The sequence below is a fragment of the Corythoichthys intestinalis genome, chromosome 22 (genome assembly GCF_030265065.1).
Source record: "Corythoichthys intestinalis isolate RoL2023-P3 chromosome 22, ASM3026506v1, whole genome shotgun sequence".
Classification (NCBI taxonomy): Eukaryota; Metazoa; Chordata; class Actinopteri; order Syngnathiformes; family Syngnathidae; genus Corythoichthys; species Corythoichthys intestinalis.
This window is the reverse complement of record NC_080416.1, coordinates 28,393,059-28,408,881: the sequence shown is the minus strand read 5'-3', so window position 1 is coordinate 28,408,881 and position 15,823 is coordinate 28,393,059. Positions and strand designations below refer to the sequence as shown.

General features: G+C 39.2%; 1 protein-coding gene across 3 annotated transcripts in view; it reads right to left on the bottom strand.

The window, feature by feature from the left end:
- Positions 1-15,823, bottom strand: part of pleca (plectin a) — a 267,011-nt gene that overhangs the window by 187,719 nt on the left and 63,469 nt on the right. For 2 of the 3 annotated variants that reach the window (XM_057827668.1, XM_057827669.1), the window contains exon 6: positions 6,111-6,324. In XM_057827668.1, the coding sequence (XP_057683651.1) occupies positions 6,111-6,324 (214 nt within the window). Of the gene's footprint in view, positions 1-6,110; positions 6,325-12,397; positions 12,529-15,823 lie in introns of those variants that run through there. The other variant, XM_057827670.1, reaches the window with a different exon arrangement.

Sequence of the window (15,823 nt, the reverse complement as noted above, 5' to 3'; positions counted from 1 at the left end):
CCCAGTCCGCTCGGTCCGATTTGCATGCTCGCTGAGAATGCGCTTTCCTCGGCTTGGCCACGAGCAGACCGACGCTCTGACGTCGGCCGGTTTGTCCGGCGGTCATTGTCCGGCTGCGTCCCTGGCAACGAGCCCTCTTGCAGCAGGGGTACGACGAGCCAATACTTGCTCACCGCCGGGGGCTGGCCAATCGGTGAAGACAATCAACCCCGCCGCCGTGTATGACATGATTCCAAAAGGCAAGAATAAGACTTGGAAAAGCTGCTCGGTTCGGTTTAGCACGTCGGCTAGCTGTCACGCCTCCTGTTTTGTTAATGCTCTTTCCTACGTCTCCGAAGCCGAGGCAGGGAAATGACAAAGCCGGACTAACTCCGGTGGCATAAAATACCGTTCGGGAGAGGAGGAAGTCGGCAATTTTGACCAGTATGCAGTCATTTTACCCTGTCGTACTAAATAAATGCATTTTTAACATTTCATATTCCATTTAGCACAGGACTTATTTGTCATGACCATACCATTTATTTAGCAATTGGGGAAAAATACTGAGATAAAAAGAATATCCTGTAAAAATGTTGGAGTAGAGAGATTGAAACAATGATGACGTTTTGCTGCTCTGTGTCGTTTTCTCCTCATTCTGAATCTTCCCCCTCAATGGGCTGAATTCTAAAACAGAAGAAATCATGACCCTGTCGACGTCATCCTCCAGCTGGGGACGCTATAGCGATATAGTGACAGGCGGGTCTAAACAGCAGATTAAAAGACAAATGTCTCATCATCTGCGCTTTGCCAAATTGTTGTATATAGTCGAATGGCCTCAAAATATGATTCTAGTTCACATAATAATGCTATTGAAGCTATTGATGCTATTGATTTTTTTTTATGCTGTCACAGGCACTTTAAAGCGTTAAAAGGGACGTGGTCAGCTTTAGCCACTGTACTGTTTACCCTAGAATCAAAATACTCTTAAAAGTAGCAGGAAGTGATCACATGGCAGAAAGAGGGGCAGGAGTGGGTCGTGGGAAGGAAAACACCGCTTGGCAAAGATTCCCTGAACTTGACCACCCCGCTAAGGAGGATTGTTTTTGTTTGTTTTACCGACAAAGTGACATGAATAAACTTTATGTCATTTTGTCCTTCTTAATCAGTGCATGCAACAACACTGCAGCTCTGATTCCGCTTGCATGGCAAGCATAGGCAGATCTACTAGTCAGGCGAAGTAGATGATCGCCTTAGGCCCCCAACCAGTAGGGGGCCCCCAACCAGCTGCCCTTGCCCCAACGAGCAACTGCTTGGGCCACCAGAGCCAGCAGCACCCCCAAATATTCGTCATGTATAATTATGTGAACACACCAAACAAACAAATAACAAGAAAGCCTTTTGAATGCTGCATTTATATTATCTCTCCCTCCCACACACGCACTACAATGGACTGTTCCACGAAGACGGACTGAGTATCAATCGCTTTCTCGCTTAGCTTCATTTAGTGCCGTTTAGCATTGCTTAGCTTCGCTTAGCTGTTTGTTAGCTTCACTTAGCACTTAGAACAGGCCTCTAATGCCTCTTTTAACTTTCTTCTTCTTCACACCGAACATAAAATACATGAGAGCACACCCTGTGGCGAAACAATGTAGTACAGTTCCAATCAGTCATACAATAACACTCAAAAGCTGGTTAACAACAAAAGCACGTCATGTTCGTCATATAAATAATGATTTCTGGAGTTAATCCCACACACTTTAGAATTAATATTATAATATGTTGAGTAAATACTACATAATACAGATTCTACACTAAGAATAGCTTTCAAATGACACTCTTCATGACAAATGATTGGCAATGAATAATTATTATAATTATTATACTATTACATATAGTAGTATACTATAATAATATTGCTAGATTTTTTTAAAGAATTGTTTTGAATAATGTTGGAAAGGCAAAGTCAGTGTTCTTAATCTGTTTACTTTCCATTCTTTTGCACTAGTAAATGCTATCAGCATTTAACCTCATTGTTTATTTGTGAATCATTATTGTTATTCACATGATTATTTGTACTTTAATAAAGATTTTAAGTGTTCCAAAATATTTTTGTGAATTAATAAGTGTCAACAAAAATTTCATTGCTAAATTAGTAAAAAAAAAAAAAAAAAAAGAAAGAAAATTATTAGATTAGTCGATTAATCGTAAACCAGTCGGCTGACTAATCAGGAGAAAATTTCTCGTTTAGGACAGCCCTAGTGTACCAGAACAGAGGGCCCCTGGATATGTTCGCCTTAGGCCCCAAAATTGCCAAGTCCGCCACTGATGGCAAGTATACTAGTACCCTAGTTATTTTAATTCATTATATCACGCCAAAATCATGACAAATTAATTTGTCAGTTAAAACTATATTTTACTGTGAAATTAATCAATTCCGCAGCAAACCACAAATTTGTGCTATATTCTTTTGACACATGGGCCTGATAAATAGATACATCTTCAACTCATTGTACGCCGAAAAAGTGCCTGGTTGCATTGTACTGTGAAAGCATTCAACTTCCTGGTTCCAGGAAAATCAATGTGGGACAACACTCTACTTACTTGGCACATACAGTAGGCTTTGCACACTGGCTGACTATTGACAGCTCATTTTGTCCAAATGAAAGAAAGAAGATCTAATTGCATTTTACTGTGAAAGCATTCCACTTCCTGTTTCCCCAGCTAACCAATGTGGCACCAATTAGTGTTCCCTTCCCCTAATACGTGCACTAAGCAGAATAGGTTCACATATTCTGAAAGTGGCCAGCTCATCTAGTCCAAGTAAAATGTTTCCCCATCACTTTTTACAATGAAAACATTCCACTTTTATTGTGAAAGTTTTCCGCTTCCTGTTTCCCTAGCAAATCCATGTGGCACCAGATAGTGTTCCTCTCCTTTGGCACATGCATTCATATGTTCTCATTCTAATAAATATTGCCTGATTGCATTCCACTGTGCAAACATTCCACTTCCTGTTCCCACAGCAAACCGGCGTTCCCTACGTTGAAGCACAGGCACGCCACATGGTTTAAGCGTTACCTTTATACTTCTCCCTGACGTTCTCATAGGCCTGCATGTAGTCCTGCTCCTCGGGCAAACGCTGGCCCGGGGTGAGCACGGCGGGCTGGGCCTGCCCCCCCTCTAGGGGTCGTGTGCTCTCCTTCACGCTGGCCACTGCCTCGCTCGCACTCATCTTGGATCGATATGAAGTAAGAGTGGGACAAAACCTCCCCCGCCCCTGCCAGTCTGGCCTGCCCGCCTGTCTGGACCCAGACTGAGCCTGGACTGTTTCTCCCCCCCACTGACACACACCTCAACACACACAAACATCATGTCATCTCAGACCCTCCTCTTAAAGGGGCAGATTGCATGCCTTCAGGGGTCCGGCTAGATTACACAAGTCTGCTTCAAAGCTCGAATGATATGAAAGGTCATTTGAGATCATTCTGCTGGAGAGCATACACAAGAGTTGAAGATATGGTGCTCAAACTCTCTTGGTTCGTTGCAGCCAATCGAGATGCCTGTTGTGATGTCATTAAATAAAATCGGTTTCCTTGGTTGTTTGGTGTTTGGATACAAACTGGTTTGAACCATTAACCGCCAACTTTTGTTTTGAAACTTTTGTTTGCTTTCTTGGCTCTTCTGGCTGCCTATCAAGACGTTTGATAACAAACGTTCCTGTTGCCGTGAGTGCTGACATAAAGTTTTAACTGCATCCTTGTCTTTGAGTGTGCGTGTGTAAAAGATATTATGTCACATGTTCAGCGTGCACATACAAGCAACCACGTCTTGTATCACTTTGAGATCCACTATATCGGGTGTGCAAACTTTTACACTCAAGGGCCACATTTGAATGTTTATATGAACAAGGCATTTGAAGATTTTTTTTAAAACTATTTTAAATAATAAAACAACCAGATGAATTTCAATGATTTTATTCATCCGTAATTACGATTAATGAGCCATTTAATTGAAAAACGACCGTATTTTTCGGACTATAAATCGCAGTTTTTTTTTTTTCATAGTTTGGCTGGGGCTGTGACTTATACTCTGGAACAATTTATGTGTGAAATTATTAACATATTATTATATCATTTCACATGTTATGTTGGTGTTTTGGAGTGACACTGATGGTTCGGTAAACTTGTTAGCATCTCTTAATAGCTATTTTACGTTAACATACCGGCCACGTTCGCATTTCGTTGTTCATGCATCATGTAACATTATCATATTGTACACTTATTCAGCATGTTGTTCTTTATTGTATTTTTATTTTAAATTGCCTTTCAAGATGACATATCTGTTCTATGTTGGATTTTATCAAGTAAATTTCCCCCAAAAATGCTACTTATACTCCAGTGCGACTTACATATGTCTTTTTTCCTCTTCGTTGGGCATTTTATGGCTGGTGCAACTTATACTCAGGTGCGACTTATAGTCCAAAAAATACAGTAACCTCAAATGTTTTACAAATATAAAATTTGACATCAAGTATGTAACTGTTGTTTTCGTCAACGATAATGAAAATATTTCGTCAACGAACACTTTTTTCATTATGATGACGAGCTAAAAACATGTTTAGGGGCTGAAACAAAACGAGACGAATGCCAGTTTTTGTCAGATGAGACGAAAACGACACGAAAATGCGCACATATTCACAAAGTGTGACATTTTATACGTAGTTAGTCTGCATTGGAGCAGTGTCTGGTTGTGTCACTCATTTGATGTGCTGCGTCATACACGGTAAGATTTGCTTTCTTATCTTGGCCAGAGAGCATATGCAATGTTGCTTTAGCCTTTAAAGTGCCTGTGACAGCATAAAAAAAATCTTAAATAGCATTATTATGTGAATTAGAATTATATTTTGAGACAATTTGATACTTAGATAGTATTGGCTGTATAATAAACATGATTAGCCCGCTGACATCACATTCGCATTCTTTGTCAATCCAGGATGTTACTGATTTTCAGAGCGCAAGATTAAAAAAATTGAATAAATGTATCGATCGCATCCACGCGGTCCATTTCATTCAGGAGTATAAAATACCGTGTGAAATATTAAATAAACATGCTTTTTGCTGTCATAGGCACTTTGAAGGTCTGTGCTGAGTGATGATCACACACTAAATGTAACTTGTAGTATTAGCATAGCATAGGCATTAGCCAAATGCTAACGGTGAGCGTCCTCAAACTTTTGGACAACTTTTTTAACACACAGTTCGTGGCGTCCAGGTGAGTATAATTGAAAGTAATGAACTGTTTTCTTGTGGAGTGTGTATTATCACCAAGTTGGCGTTGTCCTTGTTGACGCTACAATATATGTTCCTCTGTCAATGTTCATTCCAAAAAGTTGGAAAACTTTATATATTCAATTTCGGAGTACAATTTTTTAAATTTACAGACGAAAATATTTTTAGTAAACGTCAACCAGAACTAGACGAAGACAAACACATTTTGAGATGGCTAAAATTTGACTAAGACAAAAAAGTATTATTATCCAAAAGAGTAAACTAAAACAAAATTAAAAAGGGCTGACAAAGACATTATCATTTAATTTTTATTTATTTATAGCCAAGCATTTTTAATGCACTGTTCATAATTGAATAAGTCTAAAATGACATTTTGGTTTCACTTAACATTTAAATTCACCAATTTCAGACGGGGGGAAAAATTTAGGGTATGTTGAAAATGTTAATACTCTTTTTATTTTTATTTCATTTTTATGACATTAATGCTGCGGTACCCCACCCTGATCAATCAATATAAGACTGGACGGGAGGGGGGGGTGGGAGTTTGCAAAGCAAGGAGGTCTTATTTCATACCTCATGTCCGCTTGTAAATCGATATTCGCATACACCAAATGGCCACTTCATTAGGGATGCACAATCTGTTGAGAAGTCAATACGAGATGCAATGCAAACAAATGATAGGCCTTTTTTGTAGTCATGTGATGACATCCCTTATTTTTTTAACTAGTCCTGGATGAAGTGACCATATTGTTAATTCGTTTACCAGATTAAAGGTTCACACACATCTCCTTGCCCTACTTTGTCCACCCTAGGTCTATTTAAAGTAATAATAATATTTCATACCTGCGATGCGAATGACGGCGCGCTCGGCCGGGTCCAGCACGTCACCTGAGGCCGACTTGGAGCGCTTGATGCGGTGATGCTTGGGCAAGTTCCAGGGAAGTGTGTCGCCCGGGGACGGCGAACCTCCCAGGGGGTACGTGTCGGCAGTGCTCTCCTCTGACACCGCCCGGACCAGAGGCCTCCTTTTGGGCTGGTCCTGCACCTCCTCGATGACCTGCAGTTCAGAACATAGGATTACAACTAGAGTTGTCCGATATTATCGGGTAGCCAATAATATTGGCCGATAAAAGCATTATAAAATGATATTGGATAATATCGACATTGAGTTTTCATTATCAGTTTTGGGCCAATATGCCTTCAAAGTGAATGTAGAATCCTTCTGCCTTTGTAAGAGGGCTGGTCAGAGCTTAGCACAGCAGTTATGCTTATTGACCATTAAGATGCTTGGGATGTTATGTGAGCAGACCACATGCATTCATGATGCAAAAATGAAATGAACAATGAATGATTGAAAAAATAATGAATATGTTAAGTCTATGACCGCACATATCGGTATCGGATTTTTGGAGTTGGACAATATCGGGATATCGCTTATCAGTTAAAAAGTCATTAGCGGACAACTCTAATTACTACTGGGTCTCTGCAGGTTTCAAGAAGTCAGATTTAGGACTTTTTAAAGACCATAATAAATTCAATTTAAGACCCATTTCACATCAATACCAGAAAAAAAGTACAAAAGACTCTGAATTACTTGCAAAGTATATGAATTTATTTCTTTTTCTCCAATTTCTCTGTTGTGATGATTCACGCAACAACTTGTAAACTCAAGCCAATGGCGGTTGGCCACTTTACCCATGGATGCAAGTACTGTAATTCGGTTCTGTTTAAAGTTTTCTCCGTTGCTATGCTAACTAAACTGGCAACACACAAATGCGCATGCACACACTGCAAATGTATAGCGTCTTAATCAGATTATTTTTCCTGAAGCTAGTCAAATCATTTTCCCCATCTTATTTGGAGTGTTAAAGACTCGTTAACAGATTAAAGCGTCAGATTATTCCATTTACCGTATTTTCCACACTTTAAGGTGCGCCTAAAAGCCTTTAATCTACTCATAAGCAGACAGTGTGCTTTATAATCCGATGCGCCTTATATATGGATCAATATTGGTTAACTCATTTGCTCCCAAAAACGTATAAATACGTTCTATTTTCAATTGCTTCTTTTACGTTTTTTTTCCATAAGAGACATATCTGGGTTCTGATTCAATTGAGCTCCAAAGCACCAAGCTGAAAATCCATTTTAAAGCAATAAAACTGGCCACTGGAGGGCAGTAGCGCATTTGGTAAGACTCGCTTCAACGGCAACGAACGGCCCTTCCTGGCGAAAGGGGGCCAGGCGGCGGACGACCGAGCAGAACAACCGAGTGGACGCCCGGGATGCCAGGCGCTGGACGACTGAGCAGAACGACCGAGACCACCAGTGCAGCGGACGATGTCTTTGAGTCCGTGCTGCTCGCTGAGCAGACCCCGCAGAGACTCAAAAAAATCTTTATGAGACAGGCAGCAATGGGGGAAAAGTTTACCCGGCTGTCGTGGCCACAACAGCGTCATCTCTCAATTAGTTATGTGTGAATAAATTGTTATTTTGCTATCAAAAGCTCTATTTGTCTTGTTGTTTATGTTATTTTGTAAAAGGAAAACATTATTCAGATGTTTGGGATGTAACTAAAGCAAAAAATAGCTGTGTTAAAGTCAAAGTTATGTTTGAAATGTACTGTATGCTTTCACAAAAAGCTCAATTTCTCAGTTTTTTCATCAGAAACTGGAAAATTGCTCAAACTAAGGTATTTACTAATGTTGATTTCTAAAGAAGGGAAAAAGATATGAACTAACTTTTTTTTCCTGCTGAAAGAAGAGAGTCTAATCTTTCTTTTGGTGGGTTCCATGTTTATATAGCAATAGAACAGAATTGTCTGTGGGGCTTGCAAAATCAGTCAAAATCCAGTAACACGGCCGGGGGCGAACGGGGTTGCACCGGTGAAAATGGCTGGCAGTGAATGAGTTAAGCATGACATGACATTCCCTTGAGCGCAGCACCACCTAGTGGATGTATAACGCAACCCCAACTACAACTCCTACTACTACTGTGCCTTATAACGCAGTGCACCCTACACAGTGGTACCTCTACATACGAAGTTAATTCGTTCCAGGACCGTGTTTGAAAATCCGCCGTGTGTCCGTCTGCGGCGCTATCATGTCGTCAAATTTCGAGCATATCGTCGGATGTAGAAACAAATGGCGAGTCAAATTTTACGTCGGATGTCGAAAAGATCGTGTGTCGACGCGATCATATGTCGAGATACAACTGTATGTGAAAACAGTTTTAAAATAGGCCATTCATTGAAAGTGCGCCTTATATTCAGATGCGCCAAATACGGTGCTTTATATAAATATTACTATTTGTTCTTATTAAACCCATACATCGAAAAGTTGGTCTTTTTTTACCTAAATCAAGAAAAATTTGCTTTCAAATAATGTTTTGAACTATATCTATTCTTGAATTAAGAAAATTTATGACATTTCAAAGCTCTTTTAAGATTGAATATATTAATTTATTGCTTAAGTCTTAAGCTTATTTTCAGCAAGCTATTTTTCTTATTTCGGGAAATCTGAATAAAATGTACTTGAAGCCCTGGCAGATAATTTTCCTTATTCCGAGGATATTTATGCTAAAAACAAGGGGAATTTAACTATTTTTAAAGAGGTATGCTTTTGCAGTACAGCAATAGCTGGTGCTGTTTGATAAGTTACGTTACAGTGTCCTCAAAAATCAAAATGTTTCAAACAGAGACTGCAGTTCTAAATAAAAAAGTCAATATATTTTTAAGATCTTTTACGGTTTTATTTAAGACCTTTTTTAAGGCCTTAATTTCAAATGGTTGGATTTAAGACTTTTTTTTTTCCCCCAATACTTTTTAAGACCCCATGGATAGCCTGTACTACAGCTCACAAAAAATACTTGTAATAAAAAAATGGTCAAACTAGGCCAAACAATATTTTATCTGTTTTAGCACAAAAAAAATATTACAGCTGTGATCCTTAACTGACTTAATCCCAAATTTTCCCCAGACATTCAACATTCAAAGTTCCAAACCAAGTGTTGTTTTTTTAGTTACTAGTGTGACCAGTAGGTAGAAATGAGTTAATTTAAAAAGGTAATGAATGACATTATCACTGAATTTTTTTTAAAACTATAAAATTAAAAAAAATTTGCTTGGAAGTACAGTATTTTATTTTAGTAAATAATAATAAAATGTACTTTAATTAATCCTTCATAAAAAAAATTTTCTTTTGAGGGGATATGTGATTTTATTCAAATAACCTATTCTATATAGTCACATTTATTCATTATTTTCCCATCAATCAAACAGAGAACAAGCCGAGCGCACTTCCGCACATGTGAAACATTCATCTTGACTCTGCTGAGTCACCGGCAGCCACAGAGCAAAGTGTGCCGCCTTCCAACTGGGCGCTGGCTGGCTGCAGCATCACAAATCTTCTGATTGGACGGAAGGCAAAAAAAAAAAAAAAAAGTCCCCAAACAGCATCCGTCTGCTACTGAACACAACTACATTACACCCAGAGTGTTATATTTCAACTCCCTTCAGACTATCGTGCTTACTTACTTTTATTTATTTTTCTTATGGTAAAGGAACACATAAAACATCAGATTAGAACACAGAACTAAAATGAAATAAATAACACACAGTAAATCTAGAATAAATGACTACAAAATTTATAATATGATTTATGTGTCATGTATGAAACACTTGTCTTATTTAAAGTCACGGCGTTCAGTCAAGTTAAATATTACTGTCGTTAAGAATAGTTGGTTACGTACTAAATGTGACACGTTTCAAACTCCTATATGTAGCGTGGCACGTAATTTTCTGGTGTCCTGTGCATCGACTTCATGATTCTTATTTAAATGCCAAAGTTTTTCAGATACAGATAATTAAAATAACTAAATGTTGTTGTTTTTTTTTTTTTTTTTTTTTTTTAAACAAAATGTTTCATCTAGCTTGTAATTTCACCACCAGGTATCATGCAATTTGGTGTACATACTTACTCATTTTAGGTATTCATACTAGTGCTACAACGATTAATCGATTAACTTGAGTAATTCGATTAAAAAAATTATTCGAATTAAATTTTGCTGCTTCGAGTATTCGTTTAATTCAAGTGGTGTTGTAATAGTTTGATATGAAAGTGTTTGCATTTAGTTTTATTGATTTAGGTGGATACACTGCCCTCTAGTGGCAGCAGTGAATACGACTTACTCATTTCACATGGCTGAATCCGGCTGCTCCCTGTTAAGACCAACATAAGCCAAGTTTTTGTTTGAACTTGTTTTTTTTAATGCATCCGTAATTTAGTTTGTAGATATTTTTAGCCATTTTTTGTGGGAATATGTGTTTGAACCATTTGTTAAGAGCATTGAAAAAAAAAAAACAGTATTTTATAGCATTTAAGCTAGCGAACTTTTGCTATGTAATTTAGCCAATTGTTCTTTTGTTGTACTTAGATCCTCATTTATTTATTTTTCTATACCGTTTGAGGCTCAGCTCAGGTATTTTAATTTTTTATGTTCGTTATCCGATTACTCGATTATTCCAACTAACTTGTTCATCGATTAATTAACTATTAAAATAATCGATAGCTGCAGCCCTAATTCATACATTAACATGGAATCAGTCACGATGGCTCTCCAACACAATCCGTGAAGACAAATAAGTTTGACGTTTCCTTTGCTTTTAAGAACCGATTGATTGAGAACAGCAAGTTATACCTGGTATGAATCAATTTATTTTAGAATCAAATCAAGGAAAATCTGCGGAATAAAACAATATGAAAATGTTGAATAGCTCGATAGCTAAGCCCAACCATAGGCAGATCTGGAAGAGACAATTCTGGAATAGATACCACAAATAAGCATGGGTGGCTATGGAATAAACACAAAGTAAAGCACCCCAATTTTCGCACTATAAGGCCCACCTGACTATAGGCCTCCGTCCTCCAAATTTGCCACGAAAACGGCATTTGTTCATATATATAACACACAGGACTACAAGCCGCAGCTGTCCTCACTGTATTATGGGATATTTACACCAAAAGATATTAACCGGAAATACTTTATTTGACAGATGCATCATACGACTGTCATCAGACCAAATGAACCACCATGAAGCTGCAAAACTTCATTGCTTCAAGAAACTTCATTTGGCCATCACTGCTACCTTGGGGGAGATAGTCAACCTCTGCTGCCACCTGCTGTCAACACTGTTGTCGTCCAACATGCCTCCTAGCATAGATTGCAGCACTACAGATGTAAATATCAAAACTCATGTTCTGTGCGAAATAATTCTTCAGTTACTGTTCCAGTTGTTTCATTAATTATTAATTATTCTAAATCATTTAATCCCAAAAAGGGGCTTCAGTGAAAAAAAAAATCATTTGAAAAATATAATTGCCCTCCCCAACTTTTTTTTTTGAAAATTATATGCAAAGCAAATGACCGTCTAAGATGCTAGTCACGTGATGTGTTCGAAAAATAATTTTGACCCATTCTAAAAATATATTTTGTTGTACATTTCATTCATTTTGTTGCAGTTTTATTGTTTAACAACTTGTGTATTTATATAGGAATGTCAGTTTCATGCAATGACACTTTTCGGCCACCAGGCGGCCCTGGCCCCTCCTTAAAATCCGCTTATGTGTATAATGTAGTCAGCATAAAGCATAAATGATCCAGAATTGACGTATTTACATTAGAACGACAGAACTACAATAGTTTGATGGCTATTCCATAGACACTTAATATATATTACCATTATCATTATTTATGTTACTTAAAGTTTGTTTGATGAAAGGATGTAAGAGGCATGGCTTGGGTTCAAAATATTTAGCTCTAGAGGAGATAATCCATAAATTTTAGATGGATTTAAGTGTCATAAATTGTGAAGGTGTACCTAATGAAGTGGCCTGCAGTGTACTGTACGCGCCAGTTATTTACCGAACTTGAAGGAAACTCGTTAAACATTTACAGCCTTCACGTGACCACCGCCGTTACCTTTCTCGTCAATACTCATCATGTCCATCCCGTGTTAAATTGCGCGTTATAATTGGACCGAATGACGCAAACGAGGCAGGGCTGCACCTGCAAAAAACCTCCCGTTTGCGCCTCCGAATCGACACCGAACCTGCTGCAGTCATCCTTGTACTCACGGAGGACATGTCCGCAGTAGTGGCGGCGATGGAGGTCGCGGCGGTGGTGGGGGGCCCACGCAAACAGTGCGTTAACAAGCGTCGCATGCAGGAGTTGATGTCACAGTTTCACGGGTCCTCATCAAATTCTCTCTGCAGCAGCAGCAGCACTGGGAGAGGTGCGCATGCGTGCTGTGTTTTTTTTCTCTTAGAGGTGTATATTTGCCTGGGTGGGGGCCGTCCCAGCCAGAACCTAATGCAAAACTTCACACGATGCTATTTACGCTACTTGGAATATGTATAAACATGATACCGGCATGCAACGAGAAAGGGATGACTATGGACAAAAATACTGGGACACCACATGACCACTACAAAACGAGACAAGTCAAGAAACAAACTTTCTTATGTTCATGGTCAGCCTTTTTGGACTGAGGAGAAAAAATTTGAAAGGCTTTTAATGCTGAAATCATTTTAACCCTTTCAGGGACAGCTGTCCCCTCAGTGAACATCTATTCAAAAGTTATTATTAGCTGAACTCATTCACTGCCAGCCCAGGTCACCGAGTATGTGTTGTGTTAGTTAGTGTAAGAGGGAAAATGATATATGAAAATAATTTCAACTGTGAACTAGAAACTGCAATTTCCGGAGAAATCACTCTGGGTCTTTGCTGTGTGGAGATACAGATCTTAGCCCCGCCCAGGATGGTTTGGGGACATTTCGGGGACAATATCAGGACACTTCCTGTTGATTTGGGGGACACGTCCTGGTCATAACAGGTCAGTTCCTGTTGATTTGAGGACATTTCGGGGACATGTCCGGGTCATATCAGGTCATTTGGAGACATTTGGGGGTGCCCTGGTCATATCAGGTCATTCGGGGACACGTTCTATTGATATCTGGTCATATCCCGTTGATTTGGGGACATTTGTTTTTTTGGAGAAATCACTCTGGGTCTTTGCTGTGTGGAGATACAGATCTTAGCCCCGCCCAGGATGGTTTGGGGACATTTCGGGGACAATATCAGGACACTTCCTGTTGATTTGGGGGACACGTCCCGGTCATAACAGGTCAGTTCCTGTTGATTTGAGGACATTTCGAGGACATGTCCGGGTCATATCAGGTCATTTGGAGACATTTGGGGGTGCCCTGGTCATATCAGGTCATTCGGGGACACGTTCCATTGATATCTGGTCATTTCTTGTTGATTTGGGGACATTTGTTTTTTTGGCATTGAAGATGAATGTGGAATTTGGACGTCCATGGCCGTCAATGGCACCAACTTACATTTGCGTCAATGGAATCCAAGTACATTGGCATCAATAGAATCAACAAACATGGCCGTCAATGGCATTAAAGAGCATATGACACGAGAAAAAAAGTCTTAAATGGCATTATTATGTGAATTAGAATCATATTTTGAGACGATTCGACTATATACAACAATTTAGAAAAGCACAGATGACGAGAAATTAGTCTTTTAATCTGCCGGTTAGCCACGCCTACCATTATAGGGCTTTAGCGTCCCCAACAGGTGGATGACGTCAGCGGTAGACTGGGCTCATTGGTTTTACTATTCAGCCCATTGAGGGGGAATTATTCAGAACGAAGAAAACGCGATGAAGAGAGCCGCAAAATGTCATTGTTTCAGTCTCTCTACTCCAATATTTTTACAGGATATTCTTTTTATCCAAGTATTTTTCCCCAATAGCCATATAAATGGCTTGAGAAGGACCAGTCAGCCCGTCGAGGGGGAACTATTCACAACGAGGAAAACGCGACGAAGAGAGCGGCAAAATGTCATTGTTTCTGTCTTTTTACTTCAATATTTTTACAGGATATTCTTTTTATCCAAGTATTTTCCCCAATTGCTAAATAAATGGCATGTTCATGACAAATAACAGTCTTGTGCTGAATGGAATATGAAATAATAAAAATGCATTTATTCAGGACGACATGGCAAAATTACTCCATAATGGTCAAAAATGTCGACTTCACCTTTACTGTCGCACCTCCCGAACAATATTTTATGACACCTAAATCGGACATATGTCATTTCCCTTCCCCGGCTTCGGAGAATGTAAACAAACCAGAAGCCATGACAGCTAGCCGACATGCTAACCCGAACCGAGTGATGTTTCAAAGTCTTCGAAGTGGAAAATCACACATAACTATCCTGGATTATTTGACATGACGTCCCGGTTGTCGATTGTCTTAGTGGATCGGCAAACCGCCCGGTGGAGAGCAATTTACAGTTCGTTCCCCGGAGGAGGGTGGCTGGATTTGTTGTGCAGCTAACGTGCTGCTGCTAATGACCATTAGGAGAGCTTTTTACATGCCTATCAATGATCAAACGTAAGTAGTCCTTCATTTAAAGGAAGTTTGTAGTGTTTACTTTGTAATCGCTGTATTCGTATTTGACATAATACAAAACAAGATGTTTACTCACTTCCTCGTCAGTCCAATGGTCCCACAGTAAATATCCACGGTGAATAGGAACCTTTTGAAACTCCAAAAAGGCGCATACGCCTCTCCCTCATACAGAATGATTTTTCTGCAGCCGTTTGGCTGGCGTGATGCGAAAAATAAACGTATTAATCCGCAAAATCAGCTGAATCCTTCGTCCTCATACACAACAGTACACTGTAGCGTGAAGAGGACGTCTTCTACCGTACACGTCACAGCGCCCTCCTCCTCAATGCAAGACCGAAGCCGGAAGTCACTCATTTTCATGGCGCGGGATTAAAAAAACTAAATAAAAATAGCGATCGCTTCCACACACATCCAAGCGGCCCATATCATTCAGGGGCATAAAATACAGCGCGTATTATGAAATAAACATGCTTTTTCGTGTCACAGGCACTTTAAAGTAAATGCCATTGAAAATAAATGGGAAATTTGGACGTCTGTGGCCGTCAATGGCATCGACTTACATTTGCATCAATGGAATCCAAGTACATTGGCATCAATAGAATCAACAAACATGGCCGTCAATGGCATTTAAGTAAATGCCATTGAAAATGAATGGGAAATTTGGACATCTATGGCCGTCAATGGCATCGACTTACATTTGCGTCAATGGAATCCAAGTACATTGGCATCAATAGAATTGATATACATGGTCATGAATGGCATGTGACTAAATTGGCTTCAATAAATTGTAAATGCCATTGGAAATGAATGGGAAATTTGGACGTCCATGGCCATCAATGGCATCGACTTACATATACGTCAAGTAAATTGGCATCAATAGATTTGAAATACATGGCTGTCAATGGCATCAATGCAATGTAAATTCTGTTGTAAGAGAATAGGAAATTTGAACGTTGCATCTGATTAAAAATGAATGGGGAAACGTTTTTGGCAAATTTCCGGGGAACCGTATTTTTTTTTTTCCAAATTCTCTATACAACTTTTATGCTCCTCACCATCCCGGAATTTTGTATG